This window comes from Oryzias latipes, chromosome 13 (assembly GCF_002234675.1).
Source record: "Oryzias latipes chromosome 13, ASM223467v1".
NCBI classification, from domain to species: domain Eukaryota; kingdom Metazoa; phylum Chordata; class Actinopteri; order Beloniformes; family Adrianichthyidae; genus Oryzias; species Oryzias latipes.
In genome coordinates, this window is record NC_019871.2 from 11048957 (window position 1) to 11073034 (window position 24078).

Below are 24078 nucleotides of genomic sequence, written 5' to 3' on the forward strand. Positions count from 1 at the left end.
AAAAATACATTTAGTAAAAAAGTGATCAAATATCACATACAAAGAAACATTTTTAAAAATGTAGTTCCTGTGTGTCTTCCAGTACAGCCTTTATGGTCCATCCAGTGGCATCGCCATGGGGATGATTAAAAAACTGAATGTCTCATTTATTAGTCCTGTTCTCTTACTAAGGTGTTGAAAAAGCTCAAATAAACAGGTTGTATAAAAAAAAAACAAGTTTGAAATATCTTTGCCTAAAAGAAACTTAAAGCTTTTCTAAAATGTCTGATAACTGTGTTACATTTCTGAAAGAAAATTTTTAAAAAACAAAGTCAGAGTTGGATAACTAAATTTGGGTTACCACAGAAGTACTACTTGGTTTTCCTTGATACTTATCTGGGCACCCCTGATTGTTTTTTGTTTTTTTTCTGGAGGTGCCCCTGTTTGTTGTTGCTTATTGTAAGTTAAAGCCGGTTCTGATAGACAGTTCTCAGAAAAGACCTTTGTGGAGCTGGACATCTCTAAAGCACGCTAACCATGGATGATAGGGAGGGAAAAACACTTCCTCAAACAGGAACAATAACCAAAACTTCAAATCTGGCAGTGGGCGGGGCTTGGATTTGAAAGGCGGGGCTGTTGGACGTCCAACTCTGCCTTCTTCTCGCAGGCTGCTGCCTCCTTAAATCTCTGGATTTTGTTGGGACAGTTTCCTGCAACAGGCGGGGCCGAACTGTTGTTTGCAACATGTCGAAAGAGGACAGACAGTTGAGTTTAGATAGCTACTCTCACATAACTTAACAGCTCAGTTAACAGCGTGCTAGCCTAAAAGACCCAATTTGTCAGTAGGATTCGTGGATGTCTTCGGGGCTTGTTTATGGGTGTGTCGGAGAGATTTGAAGTTTCATCACGTTTTTCCAACCCATTTTCGTCAAGCAAGGCCGTAGTGGAACCGTTGGCAGCCATCTTTGGACCAGCCTGGGAGTGGGACCTGACGACTGAGACACCCCAGTTACTTTAAGGGTGGGGATTACAACATTTGGAGCTGTCTTGTCGGAGTAAAGCAAACATATGACAGCGACATTAGGTACCTAATACGACTTGGCGCGCAACGTTACGTCGTTTGCCGTGAAAGAGAGATTACGTCTTATAGTTTTAAATTTGTTTTGAAATATCCGACACACTCAAACCTGAAGCTGGCCTGTCAGCCCAAGGCGAGTTTTTTTGCTAACATGCTAAGCTAACTTAGCAAACATTACACAGATTTGTTTTTACATTTCAGAGAAATGCCTGTTCGTTTAGACGAAATGTTTAATTTCGCGAAAGTCAAAACATATGTCCAGTAGTTGCTGTTTTATTTAAAACGGCGAGTATTTCCCCTACTACTTTACCGTAACTTGGCTACGAGTTAAGTTTTTCTCGTGTGGCTAATATGAAAAACAACGATTCTTGTTTATATGCTCATGTTTTGAATGTCTCAAAACCTCTTATTTGGGGGGATATTTTAGTTTTTTAACCTAATCTTTAAAAAAATCAAGGGTTTTACATTCTTAATCATTGAATACAACTAAAATATAAGTTAGTATAACTATGTTGCAATCAAATTGAGGAGAAACACCTCAGGTAACCACGTCCTTTAGGTTAGGGAGAGAGAGAAAGGTAAGGCTCGGCTGCCTCCTAAACACGAAAACAACTATTTCAATGATTTTAAGATAATAAATCACAAAATCACTATTTGCTGATATTAACATTAACTTTTTTATACGTAGTTGCTGTGAAATCCTGAATTTGTGTACGCCAGGTGGAAATGTTTTCAATTGGTCAGACCAGATCATGCAATCTTTCTGTTGTTTTTCTCAAGGAAAATATCAGTTCTTTGTTTTGAAACGTCAAGTATTTCCTTAAAGTAGTTACAACTTACTGTGATAAAATTGGAATGTATAGTCATGCCTTAGTTTTGAAGTTTTAAAAGGAAGTTGGAGATCAAATTGCTACTTAGTTAAAGATAATCTCTGGTTAAAATGGCTCATCAGAGCCCATGCTTGGTGCAGCTTGAACAGGAAATGCTGGGAAATGCAGTGTAGTGAAGCCATACATGGGGAAGTCCAGCCCTCCAGCTTTGTTGTCTTGTCCAACAGCATTCTTCTGCACGTGTTTGTGTTAGCTGGATTGCTGGGGTGTTTCATGAAGGTATTGGTTATCCTTACTTTTCTCCTATTGTGTCCACGATTGAAAAGGCCATCGGGAAATATGACAGCAAAGCTCGCTAAGGGGCAACAGTGTTCTAAAGAACAACAGCAATAAAGAGCCACAGTCCTTCATGCTAATGAGGTTTTTATTTCAGGCCTGTGGCTGCATCTGTGCAGAATAGTGGGCTGTTCTGTGTTGTTGTGAGACAAAAGATGTCTGCTTGAACTAGGGGATGTTTCTCCCAGGCTGGGAAAGAAGTCTTGTGACTCTGGCGTCAGCTTTGCATCTGTTTGCAACTGATCATCTGAGGCACATGAACTCAGTGCATTCTCCTCAGTGATCTTTTATGGTCTTGAAAATACGCAAGTAAAATTATGTAATTGAGAACATTTTATTTGCAATTTTAAACTTAATTTAAATTGCACCTGAATTCTGTAGTGTTTCATTTTATTTTTTAGTATTTTTGGTATTAAAATACACACATTTTTTCATAGATTTTGTTCTTATGTATATTCTTTATGACGATCCCTTCTAGGGTGAACTTACAATCATATCACATACCTTAAACATATTGTTTTGTATTACTGTTGTGGAGTTATCAAAAGTCCAGACAAACTCAAAGCAGCTGTGTGGTTAAAATTCATGTGTTGCATTTGGAGGATAATAAACAAACCCTGAGATTATACACCTTGTACAGTTCAGCTACTTCAAGTAAACAAGGAGCCGCTGTACTGAAACGCTTTGTAGCAGCTCAGGTATCGGCTAATTAGAAAAGCAAGAAACGTTTCAAAAAAATGCATTCTTTTCTTGTCTCCTGACATGATCTGGATGTTCAGTACTGTAGCTGCTGTCACTATGGAAACGGTTATCTGATGCCATATCAAGTCATTGGAAATTCAGGCCTGTCTGTTGTTTTGTACCTGACTTCAAAGTTTACCTAATATTTTGCATAGTTTTCTTTATTTTGACTCATTAAGGTTTAGTTTGTGTTTGTCAGTATTTTGTCTTTAAATCTAAAAAAGAATGGTTAAATGACCATAGGAAATGTAGAAAATCTTACTACAAAAAATGTACAAGTCTCTTAATTTATTTATATTTACTTCCTGTTCTATGCTCCAGTAATATAATTCCCACATTTTATAATATAAATTCTTGAGGTTTTTTTACTCTGCTGTGATTTCTCAATACATCTTCTTCTTTTTTGTTTATTTTAGCTTTGAAGTCATATGAAACCACTGTTCCGCCGATGATCCACAGACGAAGGCTTTTGCGTCGCCGTCGCAGACCCAGATAGTTCCCGGCGGCAGTGGCACTGCCCCCCCCAACTCCCCACAATGCCCAACAGTAGTCGGGCGGGGTGTCTAAAGGACCCCGACGTTGCGGAACTCTTTTTCAAAGAGGATCCGGAAAAGCTCTTTACAGATCTGCAAGAGATAGGCCATGGCAGCTTTGGTGCTGTATATTTTGTAAGTACTTCATTCAGTCAAGGTTTTTCCCCTCTCTGACCTCAAAACTACTTCTAAACAGGCTACAAAAAAAAAAAAAAAAAAAAACAGCAACCGTATTCACTTCAAAGGACGATACTTACGGTAGTTGGCATATGTGTACACAAGCTGGCCTAGGTGAAGGGCCTGGTGGAATGGTGTCTGCCCTTTTACTGGGAGATTGTGGGTGATATCTCTAAAAATGCTGTCCAGTGACATTTGGCATTAAAGGATTAGATTAGAGGGGTGAAACTACCAAATGGTCTGGAACGTGGTTGACCGCAGTCTACCGCTTCCTACAAAAACATTATTCTCAAATGTAATGAAAAGCTAACATCACCCACTCAGCTGTGTGACCACTAATGATACTTGACATTAACAAGTAGTGGTGAGGTTTTTCTTTTTTCTTAAAAAAAAAAAACTCAACTAATAGTCCAGATCAAGTTTTAAAATGATAGAAATCATATGTTTAGTAAATAGTTTATCAAATATTTATTAAACGCATTACAAAATCAATTTTGTGCTTTTGCTTTAATCTGGATTTTTCTTCTTCTCATTTTGTCTCATGTTGAGGCATACCTATGGTAGAGGTATACCTTTCTCATCTTTTTAAGTGAGAGAACTTGCTCAACTGGTGGCTGACTAAATACTTTTTTGCACCACTGTAAGTCTTGCATCATTCCTAACAAAGATGAAACTTTAGTGTGCTTTGTGCTCATTTTTCAGGCACGGGATGTGCGGACAAATGACGTGGTGGCCATCAAGAAGATGTCTTACCTTGGGAAGCAGTCCACGGAGGTTTGTTTGCTTGCATGTTTTTATGTGGCTAAAAATGAAGTGTTTTGGAATGAGTCTATTAATGTTAAACTTTTCTGCTCTTCTAGTGGAGAGTGTGTGTGTGTGTGTATGTATATATGTGTATGTATGTATATATATATATATATATATATATATATATATATATATATATATATATATATATATATATATATATATATATATATATATATATATATTAAAAACATACAATTTTCTAAAGTCAGTTCATTTCTTTTGGATCACCATCGTTCGTTCTACCAAACTGGCAAATCGGAGAGCAATTAAAGGCTCATCTTTTATAGAAGCATCACACAAAACACCACATGAATAGGCTGCACTTAACTACCTGTTTATTGTAGACGTCAGACAGTTAGGTGGATTTAATCTTGTTCTAAACCTATTTGATGCAAGAATCTAATCTTTCAAAAGCAACTGATGCGTATATTTTGTCTTTATCCAAATGCATCATGTTCAAAATTCTGGGTAAATTCTGTTATTCGTTAAACTTTATTTTATCCTAATATACACCATGATTTTCTACAACATCTGACGTTAGCTCTGAGCGTTCAGCCGGCATCCTCGCTGTCCCCTTTTAACCATTTTAAATTTCATGCTTATAGCCAGGTTTTTGACACAGCATGAGACTGCTGTTGGTCTCTCTTGGGGAATTTTCTAATTTTTTGCTGGTGCATTTTTATTGTTTTTTCTTTTGCCTCTATCCGTGTAACTATTTTACTATGTCACTTATTTGATTTATATACTTTTTGTTTTAACCTTTCAGTTGTGGTCTTGTAATGTTTGTCAACTTGTTTGTGGTCATGCAAAGCGCCGTATAAATAAATGGGATTTATTTGAATGTTGCATCGGTATTTTTCTGCTAAATTAGTCCAATAGTTTCATTTTAGCATCCTGATGCTATTCATTTTAAAACAATTGATATGGAAAGGTAAATAAAATACCTGATTGTGTGAGATAGTAACAAATAAAATAAATACTATACCTTTTTTTGTTGGGACTAAAGATTAGAAATGTCTGTTTGGTTTTTTGTTGCCCTGACGTTTGTAAAGTTTTTATCTGTATGACATCAAAGGTTAAAAAAAAAATCCTATCAGACCGAATATGCATAAATGAATTTAATGCGTTTTTTTGTGGTTTACAGAAATGGCAAGACATAATTAAGGAAGTGAAATTCCTGCGGAGGATAAAACACCCAAACAGCATAGAGTATAAAGGATGCTTCCTTCGAGAGACTACAGCGTGGGTAAGATAAGAATGTCTCAAGGTAAAGTGATTTGTGGTTAAGGACAAAAACTAATCACCTCTAAACCCTAATTTCAATCCAGCTGGTTATGGAGTATTGTTTAGGATCTGCTTCTGATTTGTTAGAAGGTGAGTTTAAAGCTTTTGGGATTCATAATCAATGGTCTATGATTAAAATTAGTCGATAAATTGGTCTCTCTGCGTTTTGTTTTTTCTCATCCTGTTATGTCCCTAATGACGCATCCCTTTTAGTTCACAAGAAACCTCTGCAAGAAGTTGAAATAGCTGCAATTACCGATGGTGCTCTGCAAGGTTTGGCTTACCTTCACTCCCACAACATGATACACCGGTGAGTGTTTTCAGTCTGAAGGAACATGCTATGTATGGTGTAACGCCCTCAGGCGTCCTGCATTCTGACTCAAACTTTAATCATTTCCCTCGAAATGTTCTATAGCGACATCAAGGCAGGAAACATCTTGTTAACAGAGCCGGGTCAAGTAAAGCTTGCCGACTTTGGGTCTGCCTCAATTGCCTGTCCTGCAAATTCCTTTGTTGGAACTCCTTATTGGTATGCAGTTATACCTGTATAGAAAATATTGAGTATAGAACTTTTGCAGACTTCTAATCTAATCATTTATTGCCTTGTTTTATGCTATATTTTTTTCTCTTAGGATGGCCCCAGAGGTCATTTTAGCCATGGATGAGGGTCAGTATGATGGAAAGGTGGACATTTGGTCTTTGGGAATTACCTGCATTGAATTAGGTATGTCACTGTTACTTATCCCCGGGGCGTGGATTGGTACCGGTTTATGGGTCACGGGGTACTGGGCAGCAGAAAAAAAAATGTAATTGGATGATATCCATTTTATGGATTATCTGATGCTAATCCATGCTTTAGTTTGGAAAAACTCCCAAATTCTCTCCCCCATATCAGTCCATGGGTAACATAAAATGTTGTGACTAGCTCTCTGTTATTAGGACACTGCTAATAGAGTTTTACCCGTTATTATTGGCATTTGAAAATACCTCTCCCCCACAGCTTAAAAGTCAGATGAGGCTGAATTCGGTTTCTGAATAGGATTTTTAGCTTCCACTCTGACGGATAAAACCCCGTTCACACCACACACGCATGGAATTTTTAAGACCGTTTAGGGCTTTACATACAAAGCATGTAGTAACTGAACGTGTGCTGAAAATAAAACCAAGTCAGACTTTGACAAATCAGGGACTTGGATTTGCTAATGACATGTGGATAGCATCCTTTTTAATTCACAGAAGTGCCAACAGTTTGGAGAAATTAATAACTGTGCCTGGCTGGAATTTCAGTACACAAAGTCCCTCATATCAGAATATACCTCGGAAAGAAAAAGCCTGGATCAAGATTAAAAGATTTGAACCGCTTTGACATTTTCCACCAACCCTCTTCCAACCGTAGGTGGTGGACTTGCGCTAGCGACAGTCCAGTGTGAACAGCATATGCTAAAAGCACCTTCAAGAATGCGTTTTCCAATATGCTGCACATCCCCAATGTGAGCGAAGCGTTTAGAGAAAATCTGACACATTCAAATGTTTCTACATGGACTTTAGTGTAACAGTTTCTTTTTAATGTAGATATTATTTAGGACCATTTTAATGTGATAAATAAGTCCCTAACCTTTCCCTCTAAAGTTCAGTGAAACCAGAAACAAAACAAATACAGGCTGGTCCGTGAAAATAAGTTGGACACTACTAGTGTGAAGTACAGCTGACACTCAGAATAAGTTTGTTGATCAAGGTGTGTATTTTTTTGTGTTTATGTGTAAACTGTTTTTCCTGAATCTGCTTCTAGCTGAAAGAAAGCCTCCACTGTTCAACATGAATGCAATGAGTGCCTTATATCATATAGCACAGAATGAGAGTCCAACGCTGCAGTCTACTGAATGGTGAGTTTGTTTGAAAGAATAATTTGTAATAATGATAATAAGAATTAAAATAATAAATTTTATAATTGATAATTTTAGTACGTTGCTGTTTTAAGCAAACTACATCACTACACACATCGCTCCATTTTGTCTTCTCTTCACATTCCTTAACTCATCTGTAGGACGGATGACTTTGGAAATTTTGTCGAGTCTTGCCTTCAGAAAATTCCCCAAGAGAGACCAAACTCAGAGGAGCTTCTAAAGGTACAGATCAAAAATAGCCATGCTAGATTCCTTTTTCTTTTCTTTCTTACACGTGTACTTATACAGTCTCATTTTTATCAGTAGAGAACCTAACCTTTCCATTTTTTTTTTTTTTAGCATTCATTTGTCCAACGCAAACGACCAGAATCTGTTCTGACAGACCTGATCAATCGCACCAAGGATGCAGTTCGAGAACTAGACAATCTGCAGTATCGTAAACGGAAAAAGATCTTGTTTCAGGAAGCCCACAATGGGCCCACGACTGAGACGCAAGATGAAGAGGAGGTGTGTGATGTTTTCCTCGGAGTTCTGGACTTTTTGATTTTCGGTTTATGTCCGCTGGAAAAGGAACTTTTTTACTGTCTGTATTTTGTGTAGGAGGGAGACCCCAGTTTGTGTAAGATCGGCACAGTAAACAGCGTGGGAAGCAACCAGTCCATCCCCAGTGTGTCAATCAGTGCCAGTTCTCAAAGCAGCTCTGTCAACAGTCTGAACGATGTAGGAGATGACAAGAGTGAAGTTGGCAAAGACGAGATATCCAACAGTTCCGTCATACATATGCCAGTAAGTGGCTGGAGCTCTAATGTACAGTGAGACTTTAATCATTCACAGTTCTTATCTTACAATGTTTTAAACTTTTTTTTTTTTTTTTAAGGATCCAGAAAAATGTGATAAACAGGCAGAGCCTCACCAACGACCAACAGAGCCAAACAATCCTGAACAAACTACACAAAAACCGAAACGAACCGTGAACCGTGAACACTTTGCCACTATACGCACAGCTTCAGTGGTAACGTTACAGATACTTGAATTCTATAGTCAAATGGATGATCGCTGCAATAACCAACAAAAATATTCATTTGGAGCAAAAAAGTTTAAGGAATAATTCGCCAGAAAGCAAATTTGTATTCATGAATATTTTTGATGTTCAGCAAATACTTGATTGACAGTATAGCATTTTTCTTTTTTTAATCATAAAAGGTGTTTTTTATTTAGCTTGTCTGTAATGGATATTGCATTTCAGGCTGATGTCTTATGGTGGTTTTTACAGAGTACTTAAAAAAAAAACAACCTGTTGTCTGTTTCCCAGCTCACTCGCCAGATTAAGGAACATGAGCAGGATTCTGAGTTAAGACAGCAGATGCTGGGCTACAAGCGCATGAGGCGGCAGCATCAGAAACAGCTGATGGCTCTGGAGAACAAGCTGAAGGCTGAAATAGACGAGCACAGGCTCCGTCTGGACAAAGAGCTGGAAAACCAAAGGAACAACTTTGCCCAGGAGATGGACAAGCTGGTCAAGAAGCACCAGGCTTCCATGGATAAAGAAGTATGATTTTTAGCACAGAAGTGCTCCAACTTCACAGTTATGCTTTTATTCACTAAAAAGGATGTCTTGTATTTAAATTAGCAAAAACCTTATTTTTTTTTCTCTTTGCTAAAATCTATTGGGTTCAAATTTCTTCATTGTTAGATCTATGTCTAATGAAAATATTCAATTATATTTTGTAATTTCAAAATAATTGACAAAATGAAAGACAAAGGTTTTTTTTACACTATAGCTTAGCACAGACATCAGTTTTTACTATGTAAAAATATTTGTTGCTAACAACCATTGAAAAGAGGATAGGAAATAATTAAAGACTTTCAGAAGACATTGGGGAGGAGCTGGAATTCGTTAGTTACTAGATTCTGGCATTTGGTTTAGTTTTATTTTATATTAGATTTTTTGTTTTTTTTCTGAGAATGATATAATTTCTGCAGGTGATTGTGTGGTGGTGTTTAGAAGCAGGGGGGCCATCAGTTGAATTAACGTATTTCTCTCGTCAAAACCAGTTCTCCAAGTGCTTCGCTTTCGCTTTCATCTCTAGCTCAGTGTTTTTCCCTGTTTGGCCTGCAGTCTGCACCATGAATTTTTGCTAAAATTACTAAAACACAGAATAGTAATTAAATTAAATTGTGATTTTTAAAATGATTAACTGTAGATATATTAAGTAGATTACTTGTTTTTCAGACAAAAACCTTTTGTAATGACGAAAAGAAGTTCCAACAAAACATCCAGAGTCAGCAGAAGAAAGAACTTAACATCTTCATCGAGACCCAGAAACGGGAGTACAAGCTTCGCAAGGAGCAACTCAAAGAGGTTGGACGGCTCATTGCATTCATCTTTCTCTTTTGATTTATCTCCGTGTGATTACAGTTTAAGGTCCTCATTATTATTTTCTTGTGTGTTTTTGCTGATTTTTGTTTTAGGAGCTAAATGAACACCAGTCAACACCCAAGAAGAAGAAGCAGGAATGGCTTTCCAAACAGAAGGAGAATCTCCAGGTCTACCAAGCCGCAAAGGAGGCAGAGCTACAGCGCAGACAAAGGGATTTCCTGGAGCAAGAATGTCGCCGATTCAACAAAAAGAAATTGATCGAACGTCACAATATTGAAAAAGACTTGCTACAAGAGGTCAGCCGACGGAATTTAGAGAGATGTAAAATGTCAGTCCCCTTTCTTATTTATTTTTTAATTGATCCAAATGTCTGTCATCAGGAGTTAAACAAGCGTCAGACTCAGAAAGACCTTGAACACGCCATGCTTCTCCGGCACCACGAATCCATGCAAGAGCTGGAGTTTCGCCACCTAAACACCATCCAGAAAACCAGAAGTGAGCTGACCCGTCTGCAACATCAGACGGAGCTGCTCAACCAGCTGGAGTACAACAAGAAGATGGAGCGGGAACTGAGACGTAAACACGCCATGGAAGTACGCCAGCAACCCAAGTGCCTTAAGGTTCGTAGAGGTTTTTGGATACATGTGTTCATTTAATAGTCACTAACCCCGTCCCTGAATCTTTTTTTCTTTTAATTAGTTGCAGAACCATTTTGTCATCTAATCTTTAGTTTCAATTCTTAGAGGAACGTTTCTGAAATTTTGGGAAAGAAGGATTTACTGATGCGTAAGCTTTGAAAGAAATTTGATATATTTTTTCTTCCTCGTAAATGAGGCTGTTGCATGTCTTTAACGAGGTTTATTCTATTGACCTTTGAGATCAACAAATCCCACTTTTTGATAAAACTGATCTGAAAATGTCCCACATGGCGGCAGCAGCTGACTGTATCACACTTTTGAAGCCTTATGTTTTTCTTTGTAAGATCATTTCAGACTCGTTCATGTGACCGGCTGTTTGATTGGAATCACTTTCCCAACATGTTACTGGTTCATTTTCGACTTATCTTTCCTTTGTACTGGTGTATAATGAAAACGCACACATCATGTATTTATGTAAGTACCGTAATTTCCGGACTACAAGCCGCTACTTTTTTCCTGCGCTTACAGCCTTGCGGCTTATTCAGTGACGCGGCTGATTTATGGATTTAATTGGCGGCCGCCATGTACGTACTTTCGAACTCAGTGAATAGTTTGAATTCTCTAACACCAAGCACGAGGCATTTTTATTCAACACACCTCTTAGCAGCCAAACAGCATGGACTTGACTTCAGGTCTTAGACACTTCAGTCATGGTTCAACAAAACGAAACACGCATGCCCGGCCGCATCCCAGAATCCTTTGGGGCCATTAGACCCAACGTGCACGTGATCGCCGCTACATTATGATGAAGCTTTCAAGTTAAAAGCAATGGTTAAAAGCAGCGTAAAAAAGTCCACCGTCACCAACGGGTTTGGAAAAGCCAGTTTGCTGCGTGACGGAGAGAACAGCGCATGGAGTGAATTTACACTCCATTTACGGTTTCTAAGGTAACCGTAAAAGCGGAATTTTGCTTTGAAAAACTCACAGCCTCCGTGTGAGCTGGAGACATCTCCTGCTGTTTGAGCTGCGGGGCCGATGGCAGTCTGATGGCTCCCACACGTAACAACGCACCCGCCCCTCATACACAAAACGTACAGTATTAAGTCCGATTGCTTTGCACAGAAACGATTTGCTCCATCCACCGGCGCAACGGGGACGAAGTGCTCCTCCTTGAAGCCGCCCTGGCCAGAGGTGTCGGAGTAGATAGGAAGGGGAGACAAGGAGCGCGCGGGGCGGGAGCGGAGCGCAGAGGCGTCCTCGGAGTGCAGAGGCTTCTGAATTCTGACGCACGCGCCGCACTGAGGTGCGCGTATCGCGCTGAGGCGCGCGCTTTTCAGTCGCCGCTGCTGTATTTTACCGTTGTGTTTTCTAACCAGTCCTGTTACTCCCATAACACTGCTGCGACACAAGCGGAAGGAGAGCTTTTCCCGTTCACCCCTCCATGCACTGCTGCTACTTGCTAATTCTTAAACACGTACAACAGAATGGCGAGCCGGGCGTTGGCCCCGCCTTTAGCCCCTAAGACTCATGGGAAATGTGGAATCGTGGATGTAAATTTCCTCATTATAACTGAGGGATGTAATGTTGATTATATGGTTACTGTTTGTAATTTTATGTTAGATACCTAGATTGTCAATAAGTAAAAAAAAAATGAAATAAAAACACCATAACTGAGGGACTTGTGAACAGAATAGAGGTCCATGCTGTTTGACAGATGTCGATACACTCAAATACGTGACCCAGAGTCAAAACTGGCACCACCCACAATGTGCTAATGAATTGCACTCACTCTGGGATGCTGGGCGTGATCTGTCAGTATGGCAATATCGCCTAACACATGCGCGGCTTGTACTCTGACGCGGCTAGTGTATGTATAAAAGCAGTCAAACACGTGAATATGAGTGGGTGCGGCTTGTAATCGGGTGCGCTTTGCAGTCCGGAATTTACGGTAATACAAGTAATGCACATGTTTTTTTGTAGTCTAAAGAACAGCAGATCAAGAAGCAATTTCAGGACACATGTAAGATCCAGACCCGGCAGTACAAAGCACTAAGGAACCATCTGCTGGAAACCACGCCAAAGTGCGAGCACAAGGCTGTTCTTGAGCGACTAATGGTGGAGCAGCAGCGTAAACTGGCCATCTTGGCCGAACAATACGACCAGACCATTTCTGAAATGTTTTCCACCCAGACGGTGAGTAGTAATGCAAAAGAAGTCAAAGAAAAGCTTTAGTACTTTTTGCCACCTCAACAACATTTTGAAAACGTCTTTTTTTTTTTTGGTTTGTTTTTTTAAATGAGTCTTTTTCACCCTTTATGTCTCCCCAAAGCTTCGTCTGGATGAGACTCAGGAGGCTCAGCGCCAAACTTTAATAATGCAGTTACAGAAGGAGCAGGAGCTCCTCAATGCCTACCAGAGCAAGATCAAGATGCAGATCGAGGCTCATCATGAGCGTGAGAAACGCCACCTGGAGGACAGAGTGGCACTGCGACGAGGCCTGCTGGAGCAAAAGGTTTGCCTCTTGACGTGGTTATTCTCATGGGAACCCTTGACACTGTCTGTGTGTGACTCAGACTGCACACAAGGATAGGATAATAAGTTATTTAACCTGCAAAACGAGATGCAAATTGTCTTCTGATAGTTCTTTATGATCTAAAATCAATCTTGCTTTACATTTCTGTTCTTACTGAACCTAATTGTGCCACCTTCACCTCCTTCTCCCTTTTTAAATTAGATTAAGGAGGAGATGCACGCTTTCCAGAAGGAACACCAAGAGCGAACCAGAAGACTGCTAGAACGGCAAGCTCGACAAGTTGAGGCTTTTGATTCTGAGAGCATGCGTTTGGGCTTTAGCGGCATGCTGCTTTCAAACATCCAACCAGACGCTCTTAGCCACAGCTTTCCCGGGGCCTCAGGAGGTTCTACTCAACATCTGCAATTTCAGTCGTCCAGGAGCTCTGAAGGACTTCAGCGAAACAGCTGTTTTAGCATAGGGTCAAACCACCAATACAGTTTTCACTATGAGAGGATGCTGGAGTAGTTCTGGGTAAGTTTAGCAAGAGTTTCCCTTAAGGAAGCTTCAATTAAATTATAGGTATTTTCAGGTGCAAGGAAGTTATTCAAAGTAATTGACTTGACCATGAGCGCAGGCTTGACGCCATTTAACTGAACCCCTACTGAGAAGTGTTGGAGCCTGAAAGAATTACACTAACAGTTGAAAAGGTCGTGGTTTAAACCTGAAAACCAGCATGACTACATCAAATGCACACTTCTATGATGACATCGTAGAAACGTAGAACTAAATCAATGCACACTATTGAAAAAGGACAAACGCACCCAAGGTGGTGGGGTATGTGGCAAATGCACTTATGACTTTTAAAAGCTCTAGCAGTTTTTCTCTAGATCCTATTTTTCTCATATTTTTTTCCACTCTGTTATTAAATCGAATAACGGTAAACAAAAAATATAGACGAGCCATTTCTGCTCTCAGAAGATACTTTCCCTTGTGGACAGCAAAGATGCAGTTTTAAAAGCTTAATATCATTTTCCACTGATAATAAAAGGTGCAGGCTTCTCACCATAGTGTTAAATTACAGAGAGGAAATTATTACACAAACTGCTTTCCTAAAAGTAAGTCTAAAGCATGTAACTCCTTCATTTTGAAGATGATTTTAGTTTTCGTTTTGCGAACAGACAAAATGCCTTGTATCCTTTTTTTATTTGTTGTGATCACATGGGAGTATTTTTGCAGTTGACCAGCTGTGTCTTAGATTTACAGAGTTTGTTCTCCCCTGTTGTGCACCTTTTTTAAGCTTTTGTTTTCATTCCACTCTAATTTTTCAGATGTCTATTTTCTAACCATGTTCTGGGATATTATCTGTTTATTGGAAGATATGCAAGTGCCGATGGGTTTCCTTAAGGTTTTATTGTATATACAGATGCCATCATAGCAGTTACATTGTCCTTCAAATGTCACTGCTACTGCTTATTACAGAAATGAAAGAAAAAGTTTAAAGCCGCTTTTATTGTGGTGTGATTATTGGTTATTGTATAATATTTTATAGAGATATTATTGGATTCCTACAAAAAAATCAAAATCCAAGACCAAGTTTTTATATCTCAGGCCAATGAAACCTCTTATATGCCAACTTTCAGGCTTCTATTGACCGTTTTGGTTCACTTTAATTTTATGATTGTAATACATAGCCCATTGTTTTTGTCTTTTACATTTTTTTTTTACCTTGACTCCAACATGTTTTTAAGTCTTTTCTTTTCATGTTTTTTTTTTATTTTTATTTTAACTTGGGTGTCAGATTCTGTTTTTCTACTGACTGAACGCATGTGGGATACCAAATGCGAATTGCCAACTGAAAAATGTAAATCTGTATATAATCACTTTATCATACCATTGTTGCCAAGCCCAGGCAGCACTGCATTTGTCTAGTCTCCCAAGTTTACAAGTTTACGTTTGGACAAATGACAGGAAATGTATGGTTCTGGTTTAGTAGCCAAAGTGAAAATGCTTTAAAGAAGAAAAGAAAAAAATAGATGGTGTGACAGGCAAATGATAAGATTGCATTTCTTTGTAAATGTCAGTATTCTTTGGCACATTATTACCACTACAACACACATAACCTGTATTAAAATGTATAGATGGTGGATTTTAATGAATGTCAGCAATTGTGAATATACTACAGAAAAGATAGTAAAGTACTAAAAGTGGATTTTAATTTTGTAAAAATGAATAAAAAAACCGATTGCATTTATTATATTGTTTTTATTGTATTTACCATTGTGTTGGGAGAGGGACTTTAAAGAATCTGTTGTAATAAAGAAATTTAGGAATATTTACTCTGTAGTTACCTTGTTCTTCTTATCCCGGGACAAAGTAACCTTTGGTTGAATGCTGGGTAAAATAACCTGAGGCGAGGGCGGACCCATAAAGTCAATGGGCGGAGCCAATCACGCCATGAGTTGAAGCGTTGTTTGGCGTACACTGTAAATAAAAGTGAACCGTGATTTTCTTCTCTTTTTTTTTTTCTTTCGTGTGTGTTTTCCTAAAGAAAGTTATGTAGCTTCAAGATCGTTCGACCCGAGTGAGTATTCAAAACTGTAGAAGGTTTTGTTTTTTAGTGATGCACACAATGTGACTAACAACTTCAGATAAGAAAGCTTCTGTTGAGTTCTATCTCGTTTTAGGCTGATATTTTAGTTTACACGTAGTAAGGAAGTAATAACACGCAGGTGTTTAGATTACTGAGCTGAAATTACTTCTAATAATTGGTTTTCAGAGTGACTGTACTGATGTGATGCAGCGCGACTCGTCAACAAGCTAGCATGCTAGCGCCCAGATTTTAGCTCAGTTAGTTAACTAGACTGTAAAGAATTGTGCTACATCACACTATGGTAGACTTTATATTCTGTTGTTTATAAAAGAAAATTAAAATATGAAATGCATGCATTGGTATTTTATTATGGTCTAAAAACAATCAGGACAGGACATTTCAAAATAAAGCTGCAGAATATTTAAAGTTACAGTGAAAAAGAGGATAAAATAACTTTGATTTGATTATTTACTCCAGCTTTTTGTTTATTCTTCCAGTTTATTTTGTTGTTTATCATCTCACTTTGTCTTCAGTATGTTTATCCCTGCTCTATCTATTCATGTTATATCTCCAGATTTATTTCCCATTTCACTGTAATTCCTATAGCTGTGGCAAAATAAGCATCAGACTTTATTGTTTTATGAATTATTAACAATAGTAATTTGTAGTTTTTTGTTTGTGGTATTGTCCTTGCAGAGCTACATAATGCTGTGTGAAGTACTTTTATCATCGCTTTGGTTCCTGTTTGTTATCTTCTGGCTTGAGACAATAAGCGTGTGGCTCTTTCTGTCCACATTTTACCAGAACTGGGCCTTTTACCACCGGGGAGATGGGTAGGATGTGCTTTTCATGTATTACATTTATTACAAAATGGCCAGAAAGAAGAGAAAGCAAAACAGCAAAGCTACAAAGCCCAAAACATTTAATGGCACTCCCTTTTAACAATATAAACGTGTGTTGTTAGATATCTTATTTTTTCTCCATTTGGTCATAACAGGGTACTTTTGGATGATCCTGGACAGACAACATTTGCAATGTTTAACAGGTAAGTGCATACAGCATTCAAACAATCAATCAATTAAATCAATCAATCAGAATCAGAAATACTTTATTGATCCCACACGAGGGGAATTTGTTCGTTACCATAACAACTGAAAGGAAAAAAGACTAAGAATAATATAAATAAAAAAACAAGAACAGGGAAAATGTGGTATAATTTAAAGAGCTATTTACAAAACAGTGCAGGTAAAGAGATGTGCAAAAGAAATGGGCAAAATAAAGACAAGAAAAAAAAATGTGCAAAGGTTATCTTCTGCATTGTGAGTTATTGAACAGGGTTATAGTATTGGGCAGGAAGGATTTCTGGTACCGGGCAGTTTTGGAGCGGAGCTGCCTGAGCCTTCTAGAGAAGGAGCTCCACTGTTTGTCCAGAACAGGGTGGAAAGGATCTGGGTTGTCCATGATGGATAAGGTCTTGTTTAGTGACCTCCTCTCCATCACTGCTTCAAAAGTTTCCTGTTTGCAGCCAATGACAGAACCCGCCTTCCTGATCACCTTGTTCAGTCTGTTGGTGTCAATCCCTGTTACATCTAACTTTGAAAATGTAACTGTCTGCGTCTGAATGCCTTCAAATTTGTGTCCCTTTGTCACAGAGCTAACAACCACGGAGAGCCAGAGATCCGCACCTGAGTCGAAGATCAATCAAACAATCAAGACATCTATTTTCATTTAGTATGTGACTGTACAGTTGTGACTGAAAGAAATATAATAAAAGACAACTGCTGATTCTGTTTAACTGAGGAATGCACAAATGACTAAATAGGTGCAATTTTTTTCAATGTGGAATCAGAATTTTCTTCATGTTTAGTTTTTTTTAAAGTTTCTGTGATTTGTGTTTTGCTTCCACTTTTTTCCCATTTACAATTATCATTTTGGAGAAGCAGAATGTTATGCAAAAGAAATGTTTCTGCTCAAAATGAAAGGACAGGATCTATTTCATCTTTTTTTTTTGCTCCATTATAAAATCAGTTTAATTTGGCACATAAACTGCCTTTTTTGCAAACAGAGCTGTTAATATTTACAGCCAAATGTCACCATGAAGCCAATGAGCTATTTTTCATAAATATCTGATTTTTTTTTTTTTTGTAATGTTAAATCTGATGTAGCACTGTGATATATTTGCAAAATGGATCAAAATAAACTGAACTGTTAATCCATATTAAATTTGAGTTGTTTTTCACTTGCTTGTGATATTAAGTTTTGTGTTGAGTGTCCCCCATTTTTTAACGCGTGGGTTATGTTAGAATGTCTGCAATAAATTCTCAAGACTTTACATAGAACGTGTAGAAAGAATGAAAATTAGGTTTTCTCAGAATGGTTGTCCCTATGTTCATTTTTCAGAATAAATGTTAATTTATGTGTTCATTTTCAGTATTTAGCTGCTGAAATGCTAAAGAGAACCAGAAAAGAGGTTAACCTTTTTTTCTTTTTATCATGTCTTCAGCTGTTTATATTTGATTGTACATAAAGTGCTCTATCAATACAGAGTGATTTGTTTGAAATGTCAAAGAATCGCACTTTCTCCTCCAGGCCTGCAGGGGGCGCTCTGCTTAGAGTCCATGCCTCTTCAATGTAGTAAAAACTAACGAGACACCATCACATTCTGCTTTTAATGTGGATTACGGGTTGATGAAATTGATGCAAGAGCGGATGGTTTTGCAGACCTAAGACTTGAACTTCACGTCCGGTGGATTCGTTTGAATTGTTTGTAGATACAGTCGTTTTCTTTTTAGTTGTATTAATTAAGCACCGCGTCACAAACATGGCTCCGACGATTCAGACACAGGCGCAGCGGGACGATGGCCACAGGTATATCAAAACAACCTAAAGTGACGCTGCTTTCGTGTTTGTGCACTTTTTCTTTATTCGTTCTAACATCAGCCACACAATGGTAAAGTTTGTATGGTTCTAAGTATCTATTATACAACTCAGTTTTCAGTTTGATTGTACATTAGCGTTAGCTAAATACCATGTCATGTGTAGCAAATATTAGCTCAAAACCACTCTGGTCTACCCTTATCAATACTACAAGTATTGCTTAAGGTTTTTTGTTTGTTTGTTTGTTTTTTGGTCTTACATGATTGTAATAGTGGACAAGACATACAAACCAATTTATTTGCTAAGACTGAATTTTACTAGAAGAGAAAATATGGTGAAATGCAACAGTTACATGTAAAACATGGCGCTGTTTTTACTTGACTTAGTAATCAGAAAAGACTAAAAATTTGGGGAGCAGGTGAGATTTTGACTAACTAAGCTGTTTTTCTTTTGCAGCAGGCCATCCTCTCACAGAACTGTACCAGAGAGGTGAGTAGAGTCTGCTTTTTTCATTTTCTTTATATATATATATATATATATATATATATATATATATATATATATATATATATATATATATATATATATATATCATTACAGTTTAGTTTGTAGGATTTGTTTACAACTTCTAGCTTAATAGTTTTCTCTCTGACCTGTTTTCTTTTTTACATTCTTCATTATAGGTCAGGAATAGTTTGTCGAGTCAAGTATTGCAACACCTTGCCTGACATCCCCTTTGATCCGAAATTCATCACTTATCCATTTGATCAGCACAGGTAACTATTTGTGTTTTTATTAGTCCTCAACAGGGGCTACGATATTACAATGTATGTGAAAAAAAATGATTTTCTCCTAATTTGAGGACATCTCTACCTTAATCCACGTGCTTATTTATCTACAAATTGATTAGCGTTTGGTTTGTTGTGTTTTGCACACTGGGACGACTATGGAAAAGTGCAGTTGGGTATCACTTTAGTATATTTGGTTTAACCCCCCAAAAACAATGGGGACATCAGTGTAACTTAAGAACATAAGAAATCTTCTGTTGTCCAAGTGGTATATCAGGAAAAATGGGTCTGGGTCTTATGGGTTAAGCCATAGAGCTTGCAATTTAGTAGCATTTAATGTAATTTATTTATTTGTCAAATTTCCATTCTGAAACCAATTATGGTTATAAAAAACTGGTTTCAAATAGTTAGTGATTTAAACTGCACATAAAATTTGTAAATTAAAAAGAAAAAAGAAAAAATACAACAGTGGCTATAAAGAATTGGTACACGGATTTGATGTATTTATATTGCCAGTCCCAGGAAATGTTGGTTTGTGTTCGGGATGCGACAATTCACTTTCTCCACGATTCGGTTCAAACTTCAATTTTTAGGTCAATATTTTGTTGCAACAACAAAAAATTACAAATGCAGAGAAATCATTCTTTTTATTTGCTAATAAGCAAGTAACAATGAAGAAAAAACTTTCAGTTGGGGTGGTGTAATGTAATAAAATTATAAATCCTTCTTAAATTTAGCATGTGTTTGAGGCTTTCTACGTAAACACGTAGCGGTTAACCTTCCCTACAATTCTGTTCACTGGTGCAACATGTGGTCTGGTGTGAAACCAGGAGTTGAGGCATCCCTTGTGGATGCATATAAACATTTCATTGTGTGGTTTTAATGTCTATATCTGTTCATTTTCTTGGTTTTTGTTGTTCCTGTGTTGTGCCTTGAAGCTAAAATGACAATATTGATATACTTTGTTTATATCAAGTTTTTGTTGAGTTGTTTTTATAGTTGCAAATATAGAGGTGGACCAAAAATGGGCAGAAATCACAGGAGTTGCACAATCTCTTACCCAGTTAGGAAAATAAAAACATTTAAACAAAGATTTGTCATCAAGGTCAACAATTACAAGACTCTTCTAGGAGGGCTAGAGATTATAAAGTTGAAAATCAACCAAGTGTAACTGTATACAGATTGATAATGGGTTTTTTTGTGTGTGACAGATTTGTTCAGTATAAAGCCACCTCTCTAGAGAAGCAGCACAAACATGAGCTCTTGACTGAACCTGACCTTGGAGTAACTATTGACCTCATCAACCCAGACACTTACCGCATAGACCCAACCAGTAAGTCTCCATCTGTCGACTTGTGTCGCATTCGTTTAGTGGACATATTTGGCATATCCAATGTCTGTGCACGCTGAGCCCATGCTTTATTGTTTTAAATGTTCAGTACTGTTGGACCCTGCTGATGAAAAACTGTTGGAAGAAGATATTCAGGCTCCTTCCAGCTCAAAGAGGTATGATTATCAAACATTTGGCTTAGTTGGACATATGATCATATAAATCTACTTTTCTTTTTTTAAATAAGGTCACAACAGCACGCCAAAGTGGTGCCATGGATGAGAAAGACAGAGTACATCTCCACAGAGTTTAACAGATATGGTGTTTCTAACGAGAAGGTGGAAGTTAAGTAAGTTATCATAGATTCATAGAAGGATATAGCGGGACATCCTGCAGTTTTTCTTTGTTGCTGTTGACTGAAGTCAGTTGTGTTTTGTTGTGTGTAGAATTGGTGTGTCTGTCAAACAGCAGTTCACAGAAGAAGAGATCTACAAGGACAGAGACAGCCAGATTTCCGCTATCGAGAAAACATTCGAGGATGCACAGAAATCGGTATGCAGACTTCTTACCAACACGTGCATGGCCTCCAAACCTGAAATTGAAAAATATCAAGAAATGCAAATGAATACACACCAGTATGGTCTTGTTTAGCTTATTAAAATTGATTGTGTAGCTTAAGTTTTAGAGACTTGGATCAAATCTTTTTTTCAGTTACAGTACATGCAGAAATTCAGTTCTGATGTGTAACAGCATTGTAGAAATTGCAAGGGAATGCTAGAAAATTTGGTAAAGGTCACGCTGGTGTGTGTATATATGTGTGTGTGTGTGTGTGTGTGTGTATATATATATATATATATATATATATATATATATATATATATATATATATATATATATATATATATATATATATATATATATATATATATATATATATATATATATATATATATATATATATAAATATCTTGGTAAATCTAAAGATGTTTTTTTTTTTTTTTTTTTTTTCCTTTCTGCCACAGATCGCACAGCACTACAGTAAACCGAGAGTTACTCCTGTGGAGATATTGCCAGTTTTCCCTGACTTTAAAGTGAGTTTTACCACAAGATGAAATGCAACAGTTAATATTTTGGTAATCTCTTTTGAACATTTAAAATCACTTGCTGCAAAAGGAGAAACTAGAACAACTAATTAAATAAGATATGTGTATATATAGGGAAAAAAATAAGAAATGGTCTGTCCATGTTTATGTTCTTTTAATGATTTGTATGCATTGTGGCTTTCCTCAGATGTGGATCAACCCATGCGCTCAGGTCATCTTCGATTCTGATCCAGCTCCTAAAGACATATCTGCACCAGCAGGAGTGGAGATGATGTCCCAGGCGATGATTAGGTACATTCAGAGTTTTTATCCTGATGGTCTCTTTATGAAACATAAACAAACAATTGTTTTATGATAGAGGAATGATGGACGAGGAGGGGAATCAGTTTGTAGCCTACTTCCTGCCCCACGAGGAAACACTTCGCAAGCGTAAGAGAGACTCCGAGGAGGGAGTGGAATACATGGCGGATGATGTGTAAGTGGAAGAACGGCATTGTTAAAAAACATCTAGATGTTGTTCCAAAACAAGATCAATCTTGAGACTTTTTTCGTTTCAGTTACGACTACAAGATCGCGCGAGAATACAACTGGAATGTCAAAAACAAAGCCAGCAAAGGTTATGAGGAGAACTACTTCTTCATCTTCAGAGATGGAGATGGTGTTTATTACAACGAGCTGGAGACCAGGCGAGTAGAAAAATCTCAACAAATTCCTTTCCATATATTTTTAGTTAAATGTAAAACTTGTATCACTTGGCTGATGTAGAGAAAAAGTAGGGCAGGATCTTTGTTTTCCCAACAGGTTAGAGGTTCGATAAACAGTTCAGTACTTGTTTTTTCTTAACTTTAACTTTGACCTTTAGGGTGCGGTTGAGTAAGAGAAGAGCCAAGGCTGGAGCACAGTCCACAACAAATGCTGTGCTTGTTTGTAAGCACAGAGATATGAATGAGAAAGAGCTTGAAGCTCAGGTAAGGTCCTTGCTCCGTTTGTTTGTTTGTTTGTTTGTTTGTTTACACACACACATCTTTCAGAACAGCAGTTTATTGACAAAGGATCAGGATTTTTATGTTGCATGACACAAATCTCTTATGAATGATGTCGTCTTCATCATCAGGAGGCACGTAAAGCTCAGCTTGAGAACCATGAACCTGAAGATGAAGAGGAAGACCTGGACAAAGACATGCAGGACTCTGGTAAAGTTTCTTTTTTTTTTAATCATGCAAAGGATTCTGTAGTATTTTTTGTAACAACTGCTTTATTTTGAACTGTAGGAATTACTTCAGTTGCAATGTCAGTCATTTTTTTCATTGTTTTGTGTTTTTTTCTTTTAGGTGATGAAAAAGAGAAAGGAAGTGGCAGTGAGGCAGAGAACTCCGGCAGTGAATCTGAGAGGGAAGACGAAGAGCGGGAACAGAGCGCAGAGGAGGACGAGGACAACGAAGCCAGACGGAAAAGGCGGAGGAAGTCCAGTGGCAGTGCCAGCGAAAGCGGCGAAGAGAGGACCAGGGAGATGCGAGACGAGGAGGAGATCTTCGGCAGCGACGACGACAGCGATGACAACGAGCCCAAGAATTCGGCCAGAAGCAGCGGGGACGAAGGCAGCGATAGCGAGGAGGAAGGGCAGAACCGAAGGGGCACCAGGAGTCGCAGTGCCTCTCCAGCGCCCAGCAACCACAGCAGTGACCACTCCGAGGCGCAGGCTCAGAGTGGTAGCGGAAGCGAAAGAGCCTCCGACTCCAGTGATGCCAGTGACAGTGATTAAAACCTGCAGGCTGAAGAGCAAACCCTTTGTTCTCTGTGTGTTTGGGCTGATGGAGCTTATATGCATGTGTCCTTCCTCTGTCACCGAGCACAGTCGCAGAATTTGGCGCTGGAGCTCCATTAGTGTAGCTCCTCGCATCTTTACATAAGATTTTTTCTTGAATCCACTTTTTTATCCCTGAGATTTCACTTGGGTTACATTCATTCATTATCTGTTTGTACGCAAATCCTTTGTTGCTTGACCTTCAATGCAGCATAAATTTGTTCAATTTGATTTTGACAAACTGATTTCAACTCAGGCATTGAAACTGATAATAAATTACTGGTGACATTTTCCAAAAGTCTTGATTATTTTTTCTTTTTTTTGGAAAATACAACACAATCGAGCAGAACAGCTCATGACATCAATGACATTTGGTTTTAG

General features: G+C 38.0%; 2 protein-coding genes across 5 annotated transcripts; both read left to right on the top strand.

The window, feature by feature from the left end:
• Positions 1-595: 595 nt before the first annotated feature.
• On the top strand, positions 596-18013 carry LOC101166893 (serine/threonine-protein kinase TAO1). Of its 3 annotated transcripts, none has more exons than XM_023962027.1 (23): positions 596-1063; positions 3381-3632; positions 4377-4448; positions 5629-5730; positions 5813-5858; positions 5982-6078; positions 6184-6297; positions 6401-6492; positions 7558-7651; positions 7813-7894; positions 8012-8179; positions 8273-8458; positions 8550-8684; positions 8985-9221; positions 9906-10034; positions 10145-10348; positions 10433-10672; positions 12671-12883; positions 13020-13202; positions 13425-15786; positions 16464-16628; positions 16793-16840; positions 17448-18013. In XM_023962027.1, exons 2-20 carry the CDS (start codon positions 3501-3503, stop codon positions 13728-13730), a joined length of 2832 nt encoding a protein of 943 aa, XP_023817795.1. In that variant the 5' UTR covers positions 596-1063; positions 3381-3500; the 3' UTR covers positions 13731-15786; positions 16464-16628; positions 16793-16840; positions 17448-18013. The 3 variants fall into 3 exon arrangements, with proteins under 3 accessions (XP_023817795.1, XP_023817793.1, XP_023817794.1); XM_023962025.1 differs by having other exon boundaries at positions 16492-16628; XM_023962026.1 differs by having other exon boundaries at positions 651-999; positions 16492-16628.
• A 383-nt stretch (positions 18014-18396) lies between these two features.
• paf1 (PAF1 homolog, Paf1/RNA polymerase II complex component) lies at positions 18397-23995 on the top strand. Of its 2 annotated transcripts, none has more exons than XM_011482416.3 (14): positions 18397-18663; positions 19132-19161; positions 19356-19448; positions 20672-20793; positions 20900-20966; positions 21038-21139; positions 21237-21342; positions 21813-21881; positions 22081-22184; positions 22252-22368; positions 22451-22579; positions 22756-22861; positions 23008-23086; positions 23225-23995. In XM_011482416.3, the coding sequence occupies exons 1-14, from the start codon at positions 18617-18619 to the stop codon at positions 23653-23655; spliced, it is 1602 nt and encodes a 533-aa protein (XP_011480718.1). In that variant the 5' UTR covers positions 18397-18616; the 3' UTR covers positions 23656-23995. The 2 variants fall into 2 exon arrangements, with proteins under 2 accessions (XP_011480718.1, XP_004075383.1); XM_004075335.4 differs by having other exon boundaries at positions 18398-18663; positions 19129-19161.
• The last annotated feature ends 83 nt before the right edge of the window (positions 23996-24078 follow it).

What these genes read in the sequence shown, in the direction of transcription:
- LOC101166893 (XM_023962027.1), top strand. Translation starts at nt 3,501, where the DNA reads ATGCCCAACAGTAGTCGGGCGGGGTGTCTAAAGGACCCCGACGTTGCG. An exon ending in ACGCTGCAGTCTACTGAATG is followed by an intron (nt 7,652 to 7,812) that starts GTGAGTTTGTTT and finishes ACTCATCTGTAG; the next exon opens with GACGGATGACTTTGGAAATT. An exon ending in AGACGCAAGATGAAGAGGAG is followed by an intron (nt 8,180 to 8,272) that starts GTGTGTGATGTT and finishes TATTTTGTGTAG; the next exon opens with GAGGGAGACCCCAGTTTGTG.
- paf1 (XM_004075335.4), top strand. Translation starts at nt 18,617, where the DNA reads ATGGCTCCGACGATTCAGACACAGGCGCAGCGGGACGATGGCCACAG. An exon ending in GAATACATGGCGGATGATGT is followed by an intron (nt 22,369 to 22,450) that starts GTAAGTGGAAGA and finishes TTTTCGTTTCAG; the next exon opens with TTACGACTACAAGATCGCGC. An exon ending in AGAAAGAGCTTGAAGCTCAG is followed by an intron (nt 22,862 to 23,007) that starts GTAAGGTCCTTG and finishes CTTCATCATCAG; the next exon opens with GAGGCACGTAAAGCTCAGCT.